This window comes from Urocitellus parryii, chromosome X (genome assembly GCF_045843805.1).
Source record: "Urocitellus parryii isolate mUroPar1 chromosome X, mUroPar1.hap1, whole genome shotgun sequence".
NCBI classification, from domain to species: Eukaryota; Metazoa; Chordata; class Mammalia; order Rodentia; family Sciuridae; genus Urocitellus; species Urocitellus parryii.
The window spans coordinates 670,149-686,701 of NC_135547.1; the positions used below are offsets into that span (position 1 = coordinate 670,149).

The following is a 16,553-nucleotide window of genomic DNA, read 5'->3' on the forward strand; positions in this document are numbered from 1 at the left end:
TTTTTTAAAAAAAAGAATTACTGGGCTGAGGATGTGGCTCAAGCAGTAACACAATTGCTTGGCATGCGTGGGGCGCTGGGTTCAATCCTCAGCACCACATAAAAATAAAATAAAGATGTTGTGTCCACCGAAAACTAAAAAATAAATATTAAAAAATTCTCTCTCTCTCTTTAAAAAAAAGAATTACTAAAATAATAGATGTGAATGTGCTGGTTAAATACTATATAGTGTTTTAACAATCAATCTCTAAATCAAGCCCTAGGAATCACAGAAGGTCAAAACTGGATTATCCTGTGATACTATGTTGCTCAAACTGATTTTGAACAGAAGTTAAAACAGAGGATGGTGGGGGAAATGAGAGGGTATTTATGTGTTTTGGAATGAATTTGCCAATGGTCATATAAGTACTTGATGGTAGAACTTAAAATACTAGCAAGTTCTTTTTATTCACATTTTTCTTTCTAGTGTACAATGATAACTATCACTTTGAGGACTAGAGGGCAAGAAACTATTCCAGTGATTTGAAAGTCTTCATTATATTTACCACATAAGTGTCTTTAGAGATTAGATATCTAGTCCTTAAGTAAATCACTGTAAGTGGGAGTCCCCTTATTCAGGACACAAAATATTCTGGACTCAAAACAAGGGTGACCAGACCATTTATATTTTTATTAGTGTTCATACTCTGGAAATTAATTATTGTGGATTTCAGGAAACTAATAAATTACCTGATTAAGCTGATCCTTTCTGCCAACTTCTCTGTGTGTTCTTGAGTGGCAGGAACATTTTCTACAAATGCAATTCCATAGAGCAGAAAGTTTTGTAGAAAGTTCTTCAGTCCCTCATTGGTTTCTAAGAAACTCTGGAAATCTATAGATGGAACTTGGGCTTGCTGGTAGATTTCAGCATTCCATAATATTCTAGGCTGGATAACCTTTTGTTTCTGTCCTTCATAGCTATTTTTCATTAGCCAATCCAATTCGTATTTAGTCACATGACCATCTGGCCCTTTTAGGGAAAAAAGACATTACAATAATTTACTGGTTAATGATATTAATTCTTTTTTATGGTGCTGGGGATTGAACCCAGAGCCTTGTGCATGGCAAGCACTCTATCAAGGGTATAGAATCCAGGGCCTTGTGCATGGCAAGCACTCTATCAAGGGTATTGAATCCAGGGCCTGGTGCATGGCAAGCAGTCTACCAACTGAGCTATATCTCTTAGCGCAGGATGTTAATTTTTAGCAACCAATTACCTAGTATTGTACTGTTTATCAAACCAAAGTAAAATGAGCAGCTATAATGTGTTTCAGATAGAAATATTTTGGGGTGGAGTGGTATGCATGAATACATTAATGAATAAACAAATAGACCTTCCCAGAAGGCAAATAAGTTTATGGAATTCTAGCTACATAGTAAAGGACCTTTGGAACATTTATTAAGTCATCAAAGAATGATAATCCCAGTAGGTTGTTAGTCTACTCTGCACTGTCTCCCCTTGTTCCCAATATCCATTTCCCACCTTACAAACTCAGAATATTTGAGGTAGATGGGACTAATCTTTATTTTACAGATGGTGAAAAGGTCATTTAGTGTTGAGTATCCTTTATCTGAAATACCTGGGGACCAGAAGTGTTTCTGATTTGGAATTCTTGTTTTTTCTTTTTTCTTTTAATTTTTTTTAGTTTTATTGATTTTATTTTTTAAATATATGACAGCAGAATGCATTACAATTCTTATTACACATATAGAGCATAATTTTTCATATCTTTGTATATAAAGTATGTTCATGCTAATTCATACCTTTATACATGTACTCATGTACTTTGGTTTTTTTTTTGCATTACAATTCTTTTTTAAAAATTTTCTTAAATGTTGATGGACCTTTATTTTATTTATTTATTTATATGCGGTGCTGAGAATTGAACCCAGTGCCTCACACATGCTAGGCTGTTGAGAGCCACAGCTAAAGGGGCCCCAGCAAACTTCCAGCTGCCAGCAAACTTCCAGCTGCCGGCTGATGATTGGCTCACAGTGGCCCCAGCAACATCTAGCTGATTGGCTCCTCTGCGTGATGTTCATTGGGCTGTTTCCCTGCCCTTCAGACTGCCAGCTGATGATTAGCTCACAGCGGCCCCAGCAACATCTAGCTGATTGGCTCCTCTGTGGTGATGTTCATTGGGCTGTATCCCTGCCCTTCAGACTACGGAACTGCTCATTGGGGGACTTCTTTGGCTCCGCCCACGCGACCCAGCCAATCGGCCTCAAGAGCAGGAGGATTGTGGGAGGTGGAGAGGTTTGTGTGGGGGAGAGGCTTGTGGAAGCCGGTGGTGGCAGTTGGGCTCTGAGGGTTTTTCCTGAGGAGCTGTTTTGCTTGGCGTTTGTAGTTCTAAAAATAAAGTTAGTTTCTTTTGACAAGTGGCTCCTGAATTGTGCCCAGACAGACTGCGGCACTAGGCAAGCGCTTTACCACTGAGCCACAACCCCATCCCCGCATTACAGTTCTTATTACACATATATACCACAATTTTTCATATCTCTGTTTGTATATAAAATATGTTGACACCCAATTCGAATCTTCATACATGTGCTTTGATTTCTGTAGTTTTATTTAAGGAAGTGATTCTTCCTGCTTTATTCCATGTTCATGGATTGGAATAAATAATTTTGTTAAAATGTCTATATTATGTGAAACAATATACATATTAAATGCAATCCCTATCAAAATACCAATGACATTCTTTACAAAAATAGAAAAAAAGATCCAGAACTCTTCCTGAAACTTTGCATACAATATTTAGGACACAAGACTGAGATGTGCTCTCCAAAGAGGTTGGGTAGCCCTAACTTTTTGGCCTTGCTGGTTGAAGTACCTCTGGTATCTCTTTTAGCCTGGCTGTCTCCACAGTTAGCAGCTTTTCTTGGTTGACAGTCCACACAGTTGGCATCTCTTAATTACTGGGGTCTCCATTCCAGCTTTGTCCTCACTTTCACAGCTCATGCATGGTCCTCTGAGGGGCAACCTACAGGGACTCTGATCCTGCTGCACTGTGTCTGGCCTCCCAGGCTTTCTTTCGAAATCTTGGTGGAAACCTGCATGATACCTTAACTCTATAGCATCTTACATTCCTGCAGAACCAGCACCACATGGATGACATGTTGTCTACTGCAAGTTGGCACAATACCAGGACCCCTGGAATCCTGGCTGCAATGACTTCTATGTACCTTTGTGGATCAGAATGGTAAAAGAACTTCCTAAGTCCCACTGTGAAACCAGATGTGCCCTGATGTCTTCTCAAAGGGATTTTCTCTTTTGTACACTGGAGCTTAGGTGTGATTTTGAAAATTCGTGAGATGCCCTCAAGGCATCTTTTCTATTATCTCTGTCCAAAGTACTCTGTATCAATTTAAGATCTGTAATCTCTTTAACAAGGACACTTTCCTGGGTCCATTTTATAAATATTTTATGGTCAAACTGCAAGTTTTTAAAATCCTTTAGCTCTGTTTTCTCTCCAAATTCTCACAGTAAACCTGGCTAAAAGCTATCAACAATATCCAAACCATCCATACCACTGATCAAATAATGCATTGCCTTGAAATTATTTTCACTGGATTAATTAGTCCATTACCTTTAAATTCAACCTCACATAAAGTCTGAGGATATGGAAAAATGTAGCCAAGTTCCTTCCCAGAAGATAACACAAATGGCCTATAGTCCAATTTCCAACAGAATCTTCACTTTCCTCTGAAACCTCATGAGCATAGCCCACACACATTCCTATTGCCATTCTGGTCTTCTGAGCTCCCAGCAGAATCACTGATTAAGCTCTGCTTATATCATTCTAAAGATTTTCTAACTTGCACCTCTAAACTTCAAAATTCCTCCTACAAACCAGCTCCAAAGACTTTTGAACCACATGGTTAGGTTAGTCACAGCAGCAGCACCACTCCAAGTACTGGTACCAATTTCTGTGTAGTCAACTTTTGTTGCTGTGACTGTAAGACCTGATAAGAAAAGTTAGAGGAGCAAAAGTTTATTCAGAGCTAGGGTTGCAGAGGTCTCAGTCTATAAATGGCTAATTCCATTGCTCTGGGCCCAAAGTGAAGCAGTACAACATGGGATAAGTCCCCATCAAAGAAAAGATTTTCAGCTCATGATGAGGTCAGGTAGTAGAAAGAGAGGTGGGAAGGGGACACAGGAAAGATGCACCCTTCCAGGGTATGTATGCACCCTTCCACCTCCTCTAGCTGTAGCCCATCTGCCTGAAGTTGTTACCACCTAGTCGGTTCATTCAAACTAGGACAGACTGAGGTTATAGCTATCATAATCCAATCATTTTAGCTCCAAATATTCCTTCATTAACACAGGAGCTTTTGGGGAACACCTCACTTCCAAACTAGAACAGGCATCACATTAAAAAGCTTCTGCACAGCAAAGGAAACAAGATCATGAATAGAGAGCCTAATGAATGGGTGAAAATCTTTGACAGCTGCTCTTCTGACAGGGATTAATATCAAGAACATATAAAGAACTTAAAATTTAATTCCACAAGATAAATGAACAAATCAATAAATAGGAAAATAAACTAAAAAGACATTTCTCAAAAGAAGAAATACAAATGGCCAACAAATATATTTAAAAGTGTTCAACATCCTTAACAATCAGGGCAATGCAAATAAAAACCACACTACAGTGAAATTACGATTTCATCTCACCCAAGTTAGAATGGCAGTCATCAAGAATACAAATAACAAATGCTGGTGAGGATGTGGAGGAAAAGGTACACTTATAAACTGTTGGTGAGACTGCAAATTAATACACTCATTTTGAAAGTCAGTATGGGGATTCGCCAAAAGACGAGGAATGGAACCACCACATGACCCAGCTATCCCAGTTCAAAAAAACTAAAATCAGCATACTATAGTGATACATGCATACCAATGTTTATAGCAGCACAGTTCAGTTGCCAACTTATGGAATCAGCCCGTATGTCCATATACAGACAAATGAATAAAGAAATTGTGGTGTGTATATACACAATGGAGTTTTACTCAGCTACAAAAAAGAATGAAATGATATCATTTGCTGGTAAATAGATGGAACTGGAGAACATTGTGCAAAGTGAAATAAACCAGACTCAGAAAGTCAAGGGTCAAATGTTTTCTCTCATATTGGAGGCCAGAGGGAGAGAAGGGTGAAAGGAATATAAAGGGGGATCTCAAGAAAATAGAAGGAAGACTAACAGAGTAGAAGAAGATCAAGAAGGAGGGTGGAGTGGAGGGAAAGGGAAGATACTGGGAAATGAGACTGATCAAATTATGTTATATACATATAATATGTCAAAATGAATCCCACTATTATGTATAATTATAATACAACAATAAAAAATAATTATTTTTAAAAAGAATATTCCAAGGAGGTTTCCTCACCACTTACAAGTGAAAAAGAGTGTGGTCTCTTCCTGACGAATGATCTTTGGCTTGATACATAAATCCACACTGGCAGTGTCCAGGCTGCGCTGGTGAGTCTTAGAGTTGTAGCAAGATGCTGAGCGGCAGTGGTCTCGAAGCCAGACATAATCAAAGCGCATCACAGTGTCAGCATATTGCAATTCTAAGAAAAAGATCACATTTATCAGAAGTATTTATTTAGGGAAGCTAAACAAAATCAGTAGCTAAAAACCTTCCTTCAAAAAGACTTCTCCAAAGAAACAAATAAGAGTAATAAGGAGATTAACTCCTTGCCAAGTTATTAAAATATACTACAGAATTTCCATAATTAACATAGTGTTATGTTGGTATAGAAATAGGTAAAACAATGGAAGAATACAAAAAAGCCCAGAAATATGGCCAAATATGTAGAGGGTATAAAAGAGGTACTTGAACAAGTTTAGCAATGTTTCTGTTAGTTTGAAGTTATACCAAGGTTAAAATTTCAAAAAATCAAAGACTTTACTATGTACCAATTTGCTCAATTAAAAAGTAAATAAAAATGAAATCAAGTTTATAAAAGAAATAAAAATGATAAAGTGGGAATAAAAAATATGGAGGAATATTATAGAGAAATCTTATAAAATTTCCTTGAAGGATTTGAAGTAAACCTAAATGAAGACATGCAGTGCTCACAGATGGGCAATTTCAATAATGAAAAGAAATAAATTCTCCCACAAATTACAAGTAATTCTAATCCATATTCTAGTAGAAATTTTCATGTACTGAATGAGATAATTTAAAAATTCATATTGAGAAGTAACAAAGCAATAATTTTGAAAAAGGAGATTGGATGAGATACCAGATTATAAAACCAAAACTTTAGAAGTCTGATATCATTACAAAATAAATGCATAGATCAAGGGAATAGAATAGAATCCCAAAGTAGACTCACATATACATTAAAATATGATACATGAAAGAAGTGGCATTTTATAACAGTGGGATAATACCTTTACTGCTCACACTGACTTTCATTATATTATTATTCTCATTTGAAAGACAAGGAGATTAAAGGTTAGAGATGTTCAGTAACTTTTAAAATAATATAATAATTAGGTAGTACAGTTAGGACATGAACATGAGTTGTTCAGCCTCATATACAACTACACTACTGTTTTTCAAATTATAGTCTTGGCACAGAGACAAACCCACATAAATACAGTTATCTCATACTACACATAGGCACCAAAAACATACATTGGAGAAAATTGCTGGGAAAACTGGAAATCCATATGTAGCAAAATGAAATTAAACCCCTATCTCTCACCCTGCACAAAACTCAACTCAAAGTGGATCAAGGACCTAGGCACTAGAACAGAGACCCTGTGCATAAATAGAAGAAAAAGTAGGACCAAATCTTCATCATGTCAAATTAGGACATGACTTCCTTAACAAGATTCCTAAAGTGCAAGAAGTAAGATTAAGAATCAATAAATGGGATGGATTCAAACTAAAAAGATTCTTCTCAGCAAAGAAAACAATCAGTAACATGAAGGGAGAGCCTACAGAATGGGAGACAATATATATTTACCACATGTACCTCAGATAGAGCACTAATCTCTAGGATATATAAAGATCTCAAAAAACGTAACACCAAAAACCCCCAAATAACCCAATCAATAAATGGGCCAAAGAACTGAACAGACACTTCTCAGAAGAAGATATAAAATCGATCAACAAATATATTTAAAAAAATGTTCATTATCTCTAGCAATTAGAGAAATGCAAATCAAAACTACTCAAAGATTTCATCTCACTCCTGTCAGAATGGCAATTATCAAGAATATAAGCAACAATAAGTGTTGGCAAGGATGCGGGGAAAAGGCACACTCATACATTGCTAGCTGGACTGCAAATTGGTGCTACCACTTAGGAAAGCAGTATAAAGATACTTCAGAAAACTTGGGAATGGAACCAGCATTTGACCCAGCTATCCCACTCCTCAGACTATACCCAAAGGACTTACTTAAAAATATCATACTAGTAACGCAGCCACATCAATATTTGTAGAAGCTTAATTCACCATAGCTAAACTGTGGAACCAACCCAGATGTCCTTCAGTAGATGAATGGATAAAGAAACTGTGATATCAGCATTAAAAGAGAATAAAATCATGGCATTTTCAGGAAAATGGATGGAGTTGGAGAATATCATGCTAAGTGAAGTAAAGATAATCCCCCCAAATCAAAGGCTGAATGTTTTCTCTGATAAGTGGATGCTGATTCATAATGGGGGGGCATGGGAAAATGGAGCAACTTTGATTGGGCAAAGGGGAAGAAGGGGTGGGGTTAGGGAATGGGAGTAGGAAAGATGGTGGAATGAGATGGATATTGTTACACTTCCAGAGAAATGTAAAGTTGTGCTGCAATTGTGTACAATGAATCAAAATGCATTCTACTGTCTTATATACCTAATTGAAAGAAAGAAAGAAAGAAAGAAAGAAAGAAAGAAAGAAAGAAAGAAAGAAAGAAAGAAAGAAAGAAAGAAAGAAAGAAAATGAATTATAATTTTGGGAATCTGGAGATGTGGCTCCTGGAAAGTCAGGGTGAGAAGTCTGGCAAGTTTTCTCCCCCAAAAAAGCAATAATAAAACTGGACAAATCTGTCAAAACAATCATTGTAGGATTCTGGAAATTGTCCAAAGGCATACAATAAATTAATAAGCATTTATTATAGTACTAATATTTTGAGGAACTGTTCTCTGTAATGACTGTAGTAATTTATATTCCCACCAACAATTCTTTCTCCATATCCTCACCAGCATTTGTTATCTCTTGTGTTTTTCATAATAGCTATCCTAATGGGTGTTAGTACTTCAGTGTAGTTTTGATTTGCATTTCCCTGATGATTATTGATGTTGATCATCTTTTTATATGCCTGTTGGTCATTTGTATGCCTTTTTGGGGGAAATGTCTATTCAGATTCTTTGCACATGCTTTAATTGGGCTATATATTTTGTTGCAATGGAGTTGTGGTAAGTTTTTTATACATTGTGGATACTACCCCCTTATCTGATATGTGCTTTACAAATATTTTCCCCAGTATGTATGTTGCCTTTTTATTTTGATTTTTCTCTTTGTGCAGAAGCTTTTTAGTTTAATTACTCAAATTTACTTATTCCTGCTTAAAAAAAAATTTTTTTTTGACACCAGGGATTGAACCCAGAGATACTTAACCACTGAGTCACATCCCCAGCACTTTTTATATTTTTTATTTTATTTTGAGACAGGGTCCCAGTAAGTTGCTTAGGACCTTGCTAAGTTGCTGCAGCTGGTTTTGAACTTGTGATCCTCTTGCCTCAGCCACCCAAGTCTCTGGGATTACAGGCATATGCCACAACATCCAGCCTTATTCTTGCTTTTGTAGTGTGAACTTTTGGTATTGTATTCAAAATATCATTTCCAAGGACAACATCAAGGAGCTTTCCCCCTACGTTTTTTTTCTTCTAGGAGTTTATAGCTTCAAGGTGTATGTTTAGGTCTTTTACCCATTTTGAGTTGATTTTTGTGTATAATGCAAGTTAAAGAGTCTTATTTCATTCTTTTGCATTCTGGGTATATACTCAAAGGAGGTGAAATCACCACCTTGTAAAGATATCTGTATTTCCATGTTCATTGTAGCACTATTTACAATAGCAATGATATGGGAATGACTTAAGTGCTTGTTGATGGGCAAATGGGTAAAAAAAAATCGTGGAATATTTTTCAGCCTTAAAAAGGAGATCCTGCCATTTGCTACAATATGGACGAATCTGGAGGACATAATGCCAAGTAAAACAAGCTAGCACAGAAGGAAATATGTAATGATCTCACTTCTATGTGGAATATAAAAAATAAAATATATAGAGAATAAAACAGTGGTTAAGATGGGTGGGGTGGAAGAAGGAAATGGGAGATGGATGACAAAGGATATAAAGTAGCAGGTAAGTATGATGAACAAGTCTAGAAATCTGTACAACATGAGGATTTAGCTAATAATAATGTATTGTATTTTGGAGTTTGCTAAATGAGTAGATTTTAGCTGCTCTTTCCACAGATACACAACATCGGTAACTATTTGACATGACCAGATATACTAATTTACTTCAAATTGATGACCTTTTAACTATCTATATGGATCTCATAATACCACGTTACATACTTTAAATATACACATTAAATTTATTTTTAGAGGAAGCATTTATTTGAGAAGAACCACTGAACCTTGGGTAAGAACAGTGAGAATGTGGTATGTTTTAGCCTGGGGTGTTCCCACTCTGTATCCTAGCACCAGCTCTATCAACAGCAGTTCTACAAGGACAGGCAATTCAAGAAAAATCAGTGGCTTTACTGCCAAAGGGATTAACTTGATTTGGAACAGAATGGAAAACAAACAAACAAACCATGCCCTGGATGTTGTTGAAAACAATATGGGAAGGCATACTAGTTGAGGCAAGCAAAAAACTAGAAGAGGAGAAATTCTAACAAGTGGATCAAGAGAATGAGACAACCATAAAAGATCTTGAACCAGCTTCCACACACCCTTGCTATTTGAAAGCCTGTGTACCCATGCAGGGCTGTGTGCACATTAAAGAGAGACTGGAAATGCTTCTATTTATCTACATGTCCCTGGGAGAAAATGAGGCTTTATACATGCACAAAGGAGATAATGGAGTAGCAGAAAGTAAAAACCAGGGCAGACTTGTAGACAGGATGAATTTTGAATGTGAGTCTCAAGCTACACCTACAGCCGTTGGCAAATGGAGAGACATGATTGAATCAAGGTTTCTAAGCATGATTGCTAAGCCATAGTTGTCTGGCCACTAAGCTATTGAAAGAATTCTCAATCTCAGCATTGCGAATATCAAGGCAGATATATATATATATTACAGGGCACCACCCTGTGCATTATAGACTGCTTAGTAGAATCCCTGATTTCTATCCACTAGATGTCAGTAGCATCTTCCTCTCCATTTTTGACAACCAAAATGTCTCTATACATTGCCAACAGTTCCCTGTGGGAAGGATGGAGAAAATCATATCGAGCTAAGAAACACTGATTTATGAAGACCCCAGAACAAGACCCAGGAAGTTACAGTTAAAACTAAAAAGTAAAAATAAAACCTGGATCAGAGATCAGTTACTACACACTGCCGGAGATGCAGACTCCACAGAATTATTCCAGGCAAGTCAGTAAACAAATAAAAACATAGCAATAATCTCCTTAAGGAGGTCAGAACTCAGTTGCTACAAGCACTTACAGTTGCTACACATTATGTGTGTATGTGTAGCAACACACACACAGAAGTAAGACTGATGGGCAGAAAAAAAATGTAGGAAACACAGACTCTCTTGAGAATAATATTACACAAAATTGCTTAAGTAAGGCATACAGATAAAAGGCAAATTATTGCCTTTGGAAAATGCCCTTCTTTTCTAACAGCTTTGGGCTTTATAGGAGACATGTAGAGTAGTGGACCATTGGGGCATCATCACTTGGTTATGGGCTAACAGTTGGTCTTTGAGTCACTTTGTCTGTAATGATACTTATACCTTATAAAGGCATCTGTGCCTTCTAGATATATCTTAATTGCATGCTTAAAGATCTCAATATTGAAGTTAATTGAGATTCTGTACACTGCTGTTATGGAATAGGATTATTTATTTTATGGGGTCCTAAAGTTGGAATTCTTGACCTAGAGTCCAAGTGAGAATGATAAGCAAAATTGTGTGTGTGTAATGGTTAATATTTGAGTCAACATGCCTGGGCCAGGTTCTCAGGTATCTGGATAAACATTAATTCTGAGTATGTCTGTAACTGTGTTTCTAGAAGTGATTAGTATTTGATTCAATACTTTACTCTTACAAAGAGTGCCCTCCCTAATGTGGATAGTCATTATACAATGAAATGAGGGTCTGAACAGAATTAATAGGCAGAGGAAGGGAGAATTCTCCCTTTTCTGTCTGTTTGATTTGAGACATTGTTCTCCTGATCTTAGCTTAACCACTGGTTCTGATTCTCAGGCCTTCAGACTGAACTGAAACCATATCACCAGCTTTCCTGGGTCTCTAGTTTGCAAATGGAAGACTGTGATACTTCTTAGCCTCCATAACTGAGTGAGCCAATTATATACAACTATCTCTGTTTATATATTCTCAATTGGTTCTGTTCTGTTTCTCTGTAGAACCTTGCCTAACATGAAAATTGGTATTGAGAAGTAGGGTGCTACTATAACAATTACCTAATGTGAAAGTGTCTGTAGAACTGGGTAATAGGTGAGGCTGAATGACTATAGAAGTACATACTAGAAAATGCCAAAATTACCAAAGTTATTCTAGAGATGGCTCAGAAAGGAAAAAGAGAAGAGCTTGAGAGAAAATCTCCATTTTCTTAGAGAATATATAAATAAACATAAACAATGTTGACAGCATGGAAGCTAAAGGTCATTCTAATGAGGTCTCAGAAAAGAGGAACATGCTATTAATTGGACAATGCAGAAAAAAATGATCCCCCCCCTTTTTTTTTTTGGTACTGGGGATTGAACTCAGGGGCACTCGACCACTGAGCCATATCCCCAGCCCTATTTTGTATTTTATTTTGAGACAGGGTCTCACTGAGTTGCTTAGTGCCTTGCTTTTGCTGAGGCTGGCTTTGAACTCATGATCCTCCTGCCTCAGCCTCCCAAGTCACTGAGATTACAAGCATGCTCCACCGTGCCTGGCTAAATGATCCTTTTTTAAAAAAAAAATTATTTTTTAATCGTAGTTGGACATAATACCTTTATTTTATTTATTTATTTTTATGTGGTGCTGAGGATTGAACCCAGAGCCTCGCACATGCTAGGCAAGTGGTCTACTGTTGAGCCACAACCCCAGCCCCCTAAATGATCCCTTTTATGAAGAGAAAAAAACTTAGCTGAATTGTTGTGGAAGGCAGAGGTTTAAAGCAACAAAATTGGATACTTAGCTGAGGACATTTCTAAGCAAAGCATTAAAGAAACAGTTGGTTCCTTCTGACTGCTTACAGTAAAACAGAAAATGAGACAAATGAGTAGAAGAAAAAATTGTTAAGAAAAAGGAAACAGAACTTAAATATTTGGAAAATTCTAAGCTCAGCCATATTGCAAAGAATGGGAAAGCATCTTATGAAGAATATTAATGGTATGGCCTATCCACCATTTTATAAAGAATTAAGTGCATTCTTTGCAATGTGGATAAGCTAGTTTTTTAAAAAAATGTTGAATCATCCTTGCATTCCTAGGACAAACTGTACCTGGTCTTGATGTATTATTGTTGGATTCAATTGGTTAATATTCTGACAAGGATTTTTGTGTGTATGTTGACAAATACCAGCCTGTAGTTTCCTTTTCTTTCACTGTCTTTTTTTAAAAAAATTATTTATTCATATTTGTTATACATGACAGGAGAATGCATTTCAATCCATAGTATACATATAGAGCACAATTTTTCATGTCTCTGGTTGTATACAAAATAGAGTCACACCATTTGTGGCTTCATACATGTTCCTAGGGTAATGATGTCCATCTCATTCCACCATCTTTCCTACCCCCATGCCCCCTCCTTCCCTTCCCTCCCCTTTGCCCTATCCAAAGTTCCTCCATTCCGCCTATGCTCCCCCCACATTATAGATTAGCATCCACTTATCAGAGAAAACATTCGGCCTTTGGTTTTTTGGGATTAGCCTACTTCATTTAGTATAATGTTTTCCAAATCTATCCATTTACTTGCAAATGCCATGATTTTATTCTCTTTTAATGCTGAATATTATTTCATTGTGTATATATACCACAGTTTCTTTATCCATTTATCTACCAAAGGGCATATAGTTTGGTTGTACAATTTAGCTACTGTGAATTGTGCTGCTGTGAACATTGATGTGGCTGCGTCACTGTAACATGCTGTTTTTAAGTCCTTTGGATATAGACGGAGGTGTGGGATAGCTGGGTCAAATGGTGGTTCCATTCCAAGTTTTCCGAGGAATCTCCATACTGCTTTCCAGATTGGTTGCACCAATTTGCAGTCCCACCAGCAATGTATGAGTGTCATTCACTGTCTTGTCTGGATTTTATTAGGGTAATGATGGTAAAATAAAACAAGTCATTTATTTTATTTTCTGGAAGAGAATGTATAGAATGAGTGATATTTGCTTCCTTAAATGTTTGGTAATGTTTGCCAATGAAACCATCTGAGTCTGATTTTCCATTTTTTGAATATTTTGAGTACTAATTCAATCTGAAATATATTTATAGCACTTTTCAAGTTATTTATTTCTCCTAAAATAAGTTTTGATAGTTTGTGTGTTTTATAGCACACTATTCTGAGCTCATTTAATCTTAATCATCTCCTTTAAAGATCCTATTTCAACCAATACAGTCCTATGGGAAGGTTAGGGCTTCAACATATAAATTTTCTGGTGACACAATTCAGTCCACTTTGTAGTGTCTTTGGAGGAAGTGATCCCTTTAAGTTGACAAATTTGTGAGCATAGAATTTTTTGTAGTATTTGCTTTACTATAGTTTTAATGTCCTTAGGATCAATGGTGAACATTTTTAATGTTGATAATTTGTTTTTTCTTCCTTCTTTCCTTGGTTAACCTGGCTAGAGGTTTATCAATTTTATTGATTTCTTTCAAATAAATTTGTATTGGGTTCATTTATTTTCTTATTTTATTTTTTCTGTTTTTAATGTCATTGATTCTTGGTCTAATTTTCATCATTTCATTCCTTCTCTTTGCTTTAAATTAATTTGCTCTTCCTTATCTTGTTTCCTAAGATAGTAGCTTAGGTCATTCATTTCAGCCATTTCTCTTTACTTTTCTTTTTTTTTTTTCATTTCTCTTTTCTTATAAGTGCATTTATTGCCACATATCTCTTTCTAACTGCTGCTTCAGCTGCTTCCTACAAATTTTGGTAAGTCGTATATTCATTTTCATTTAGTTCAAAATATTTTATTATTCCTTGAGACTGTTTACTCATGTGTTATTTAGAAGCTTATAGCTTGATTTCCAAATATTTGGGATATTTCTATTTTTCTGTTATTGATTTCTAGGTTGACTACATTGTGTTTAGAGTACATACTCTGTATGTTTTTAGATTCTTTCAATTTTTCTGGGCTTTGTTTTCTGACTTAGAATGTGGCAAACCTGGGCTGGGGTTGTGGCTCAGTGGTAGAGTGCTTGCCTAGCATGTGTGAGGCCCTGGGTTCAATCCTCAGCACCACATATAAATAAATAATAAATAAAAAATAATGACTAAAAGTAATTAAAAAAATAATGTGGCAAACCTTGGTGGATATTTCATGTGCACTTCAGAACAATATGTATTCTGCTGTTGTTGGATGGATTGTTCTATAAATGTCAGTTAGGTCAAGTTGGCTGACAGTGCTGTTCAGGTTATCTTACTCCTACTGATTTTCTACCTGCTTAATTTATCAGTTACTCAGAAAGAAGGGAATTCTTTAACTACAATTGTGTTTTTCTTTATTTCTATGATTTTTTTGCTTCATTATTTTGATGGTCTGTTTTCAGGTTCTACATGTTCTCTTGGAGATGTGACCCCTTTATTGCTATGTAATGTGCCTCTTTATCCTAAATAATCTTCTTTGTTAAGATTGCTTTATCTAAAGTTAATATGACTATTACTATTTTTTTTTGTCAGCCTTTGCATGGTGTTTCTGTCTCCATCCCTTAACTTTTTGTGGTGTGTGATATGTGGGGATTGAACTTAGGGATGCTTTACTACTGAGCTACATACCTATCCCTTTTTATTTTTTACTTTGAGACAGAGTCTTGCTAAGTTGCTCAGGCTGCTCTTGAACTTGCAGTCCTCCTACCCCAGCCTCCTAAGTAGCTGGGATTACAGGTATATACTATTGCACCTGTCTTCTCCATCTCTTCAGTTTTCCCATTATATGTTCTCAGCACCTTTGTCAAAAATCAATTGACTATGAATGTGTAGGTATTCTTGTAGGCTCCCTGTTTCATTGGCCAATGTGTCTGTTTTTACAACAATATCATGCTGTTTTGATTACTGTAGCTTTGCAATGTATTTTGAAATTAGGTAATATGATATCTCTAGATTTGTCTTGCTTGTCAAGATTGCTTTGGCTATTAGGTGAGTTAGGTTGAAAGCTTTTCCTCTAAGATCATTAATAATAAAAGGATATTTCCTCCTATCATTTCTATTCAAGAGTAATCAAGCAAGAAAAAAAATCATGACTTTATACAGAAACCCAGAAAGACTCCACCAAAATGATAGAACTAATAAGGGATTCAGTAAGGTTGCAGGATACAAAATCAACATACAAAAATCAGTAGCTTTTCTATATATCAATCATGAATTTGCTGAGAAAGAAATCATGAAAGCAATCTTATCCAAAATTGCCACAAAAATAAAATACTTATGAATAAATTTAAACAATGAAGTCAAAGATCTGTACACATAAACTATATAACATTTATGAAAAAAATTGAAGAAGACAGAAATAAATGCAAAGATACCCTGGGTTCATAGACTTTAAAAATATTGTTAAAATGTTCAAAGTACCCAAAGTGATCTTCAGATTCAATACAGTTCTTTTCAAAATCCATTGACATTCTTCCCAGAAATAGAAAACATCCTAAAATTCTGACTGATAATTTCAACAGCAGTGTCACATGTAAGACTTGTTCTGATGTTGCTTTGTCTGTTCCAAATGTGTTATTTATGACCTTAGCATGGTTTGTAATTCTGTAATTACTAAAAGTCATTTATGCTGTTTAAATAGTAGATACTGAGATAAATAGGACATTATCACGAGTTTATTAATCTGGTGAGGAGTCGGGCTGTGTTTGCCACTTGTTTTCTCTATTGTTACCAGAGGATGAAATTCATTTAGTGATCCTATTTTCTTCTGCCCTCTTGGTTTTGGCTTTTCCGTTTGTGCTACAGCTCAGACATAATTTGTCTATTGAAGATCTCCTTGCTGTATTTCACTGTTATTTTAACTAGAAGCTTATTAGTTTGTGGTAGTCTATGGAGAAGGAAAATATTCTGTAATCTTTGGATTAAGTTTCAGTCTTTAG

At 36.0% G+C, this 16,553-nt stretch overlaps 1 protein-coding gene and 1 long non-coding RNA gene across 5 annotated transcripts in view; one reads left to right on the forward strand and one right to left on the reverse strand.

Moving 5' to 3' along the window:
* LOC113201377 (uncharacterized) overlaps positions 1 to 16,553 on the forward strand; it is a 55,599-nt gene that overhangs the window by 36,944 nt on the left and 2,102 nt on the right. The gene's annotated exons all lie outside the window — the stretch shown is intronic.
* The window catches only part of Tmlhe (trimethyllysine hydroxylase, epsilon), a 73,755-nt gene that overhangs the window by 18,578 nt on the left and 38,624 nt on the right, over positions 1 to 16,553 (reverse strand). For 3 of the 4 annotated variants that reach the window (XM_026415064.2, XM_026415063.2, XM_026415066.2), the window contains 2 exons: positions 5,437 to 5,613; positions 729 to 1,008 (listed from right to left, as the gene is read on the reverse strand). In XM_026415064.2, coding sequence (XP_026270849.1) covers positions 729 to 1,008; positions 5,437 to 5,613 — 457 coding nt within the window. The remainder of the gene's footprint in view (positions 1 to 728; positions 1,009 to 5,436; positions 5,614 to 16,553) is intronic. The other variant, XM_026415067.2, reaches the window with a different exon arrangement.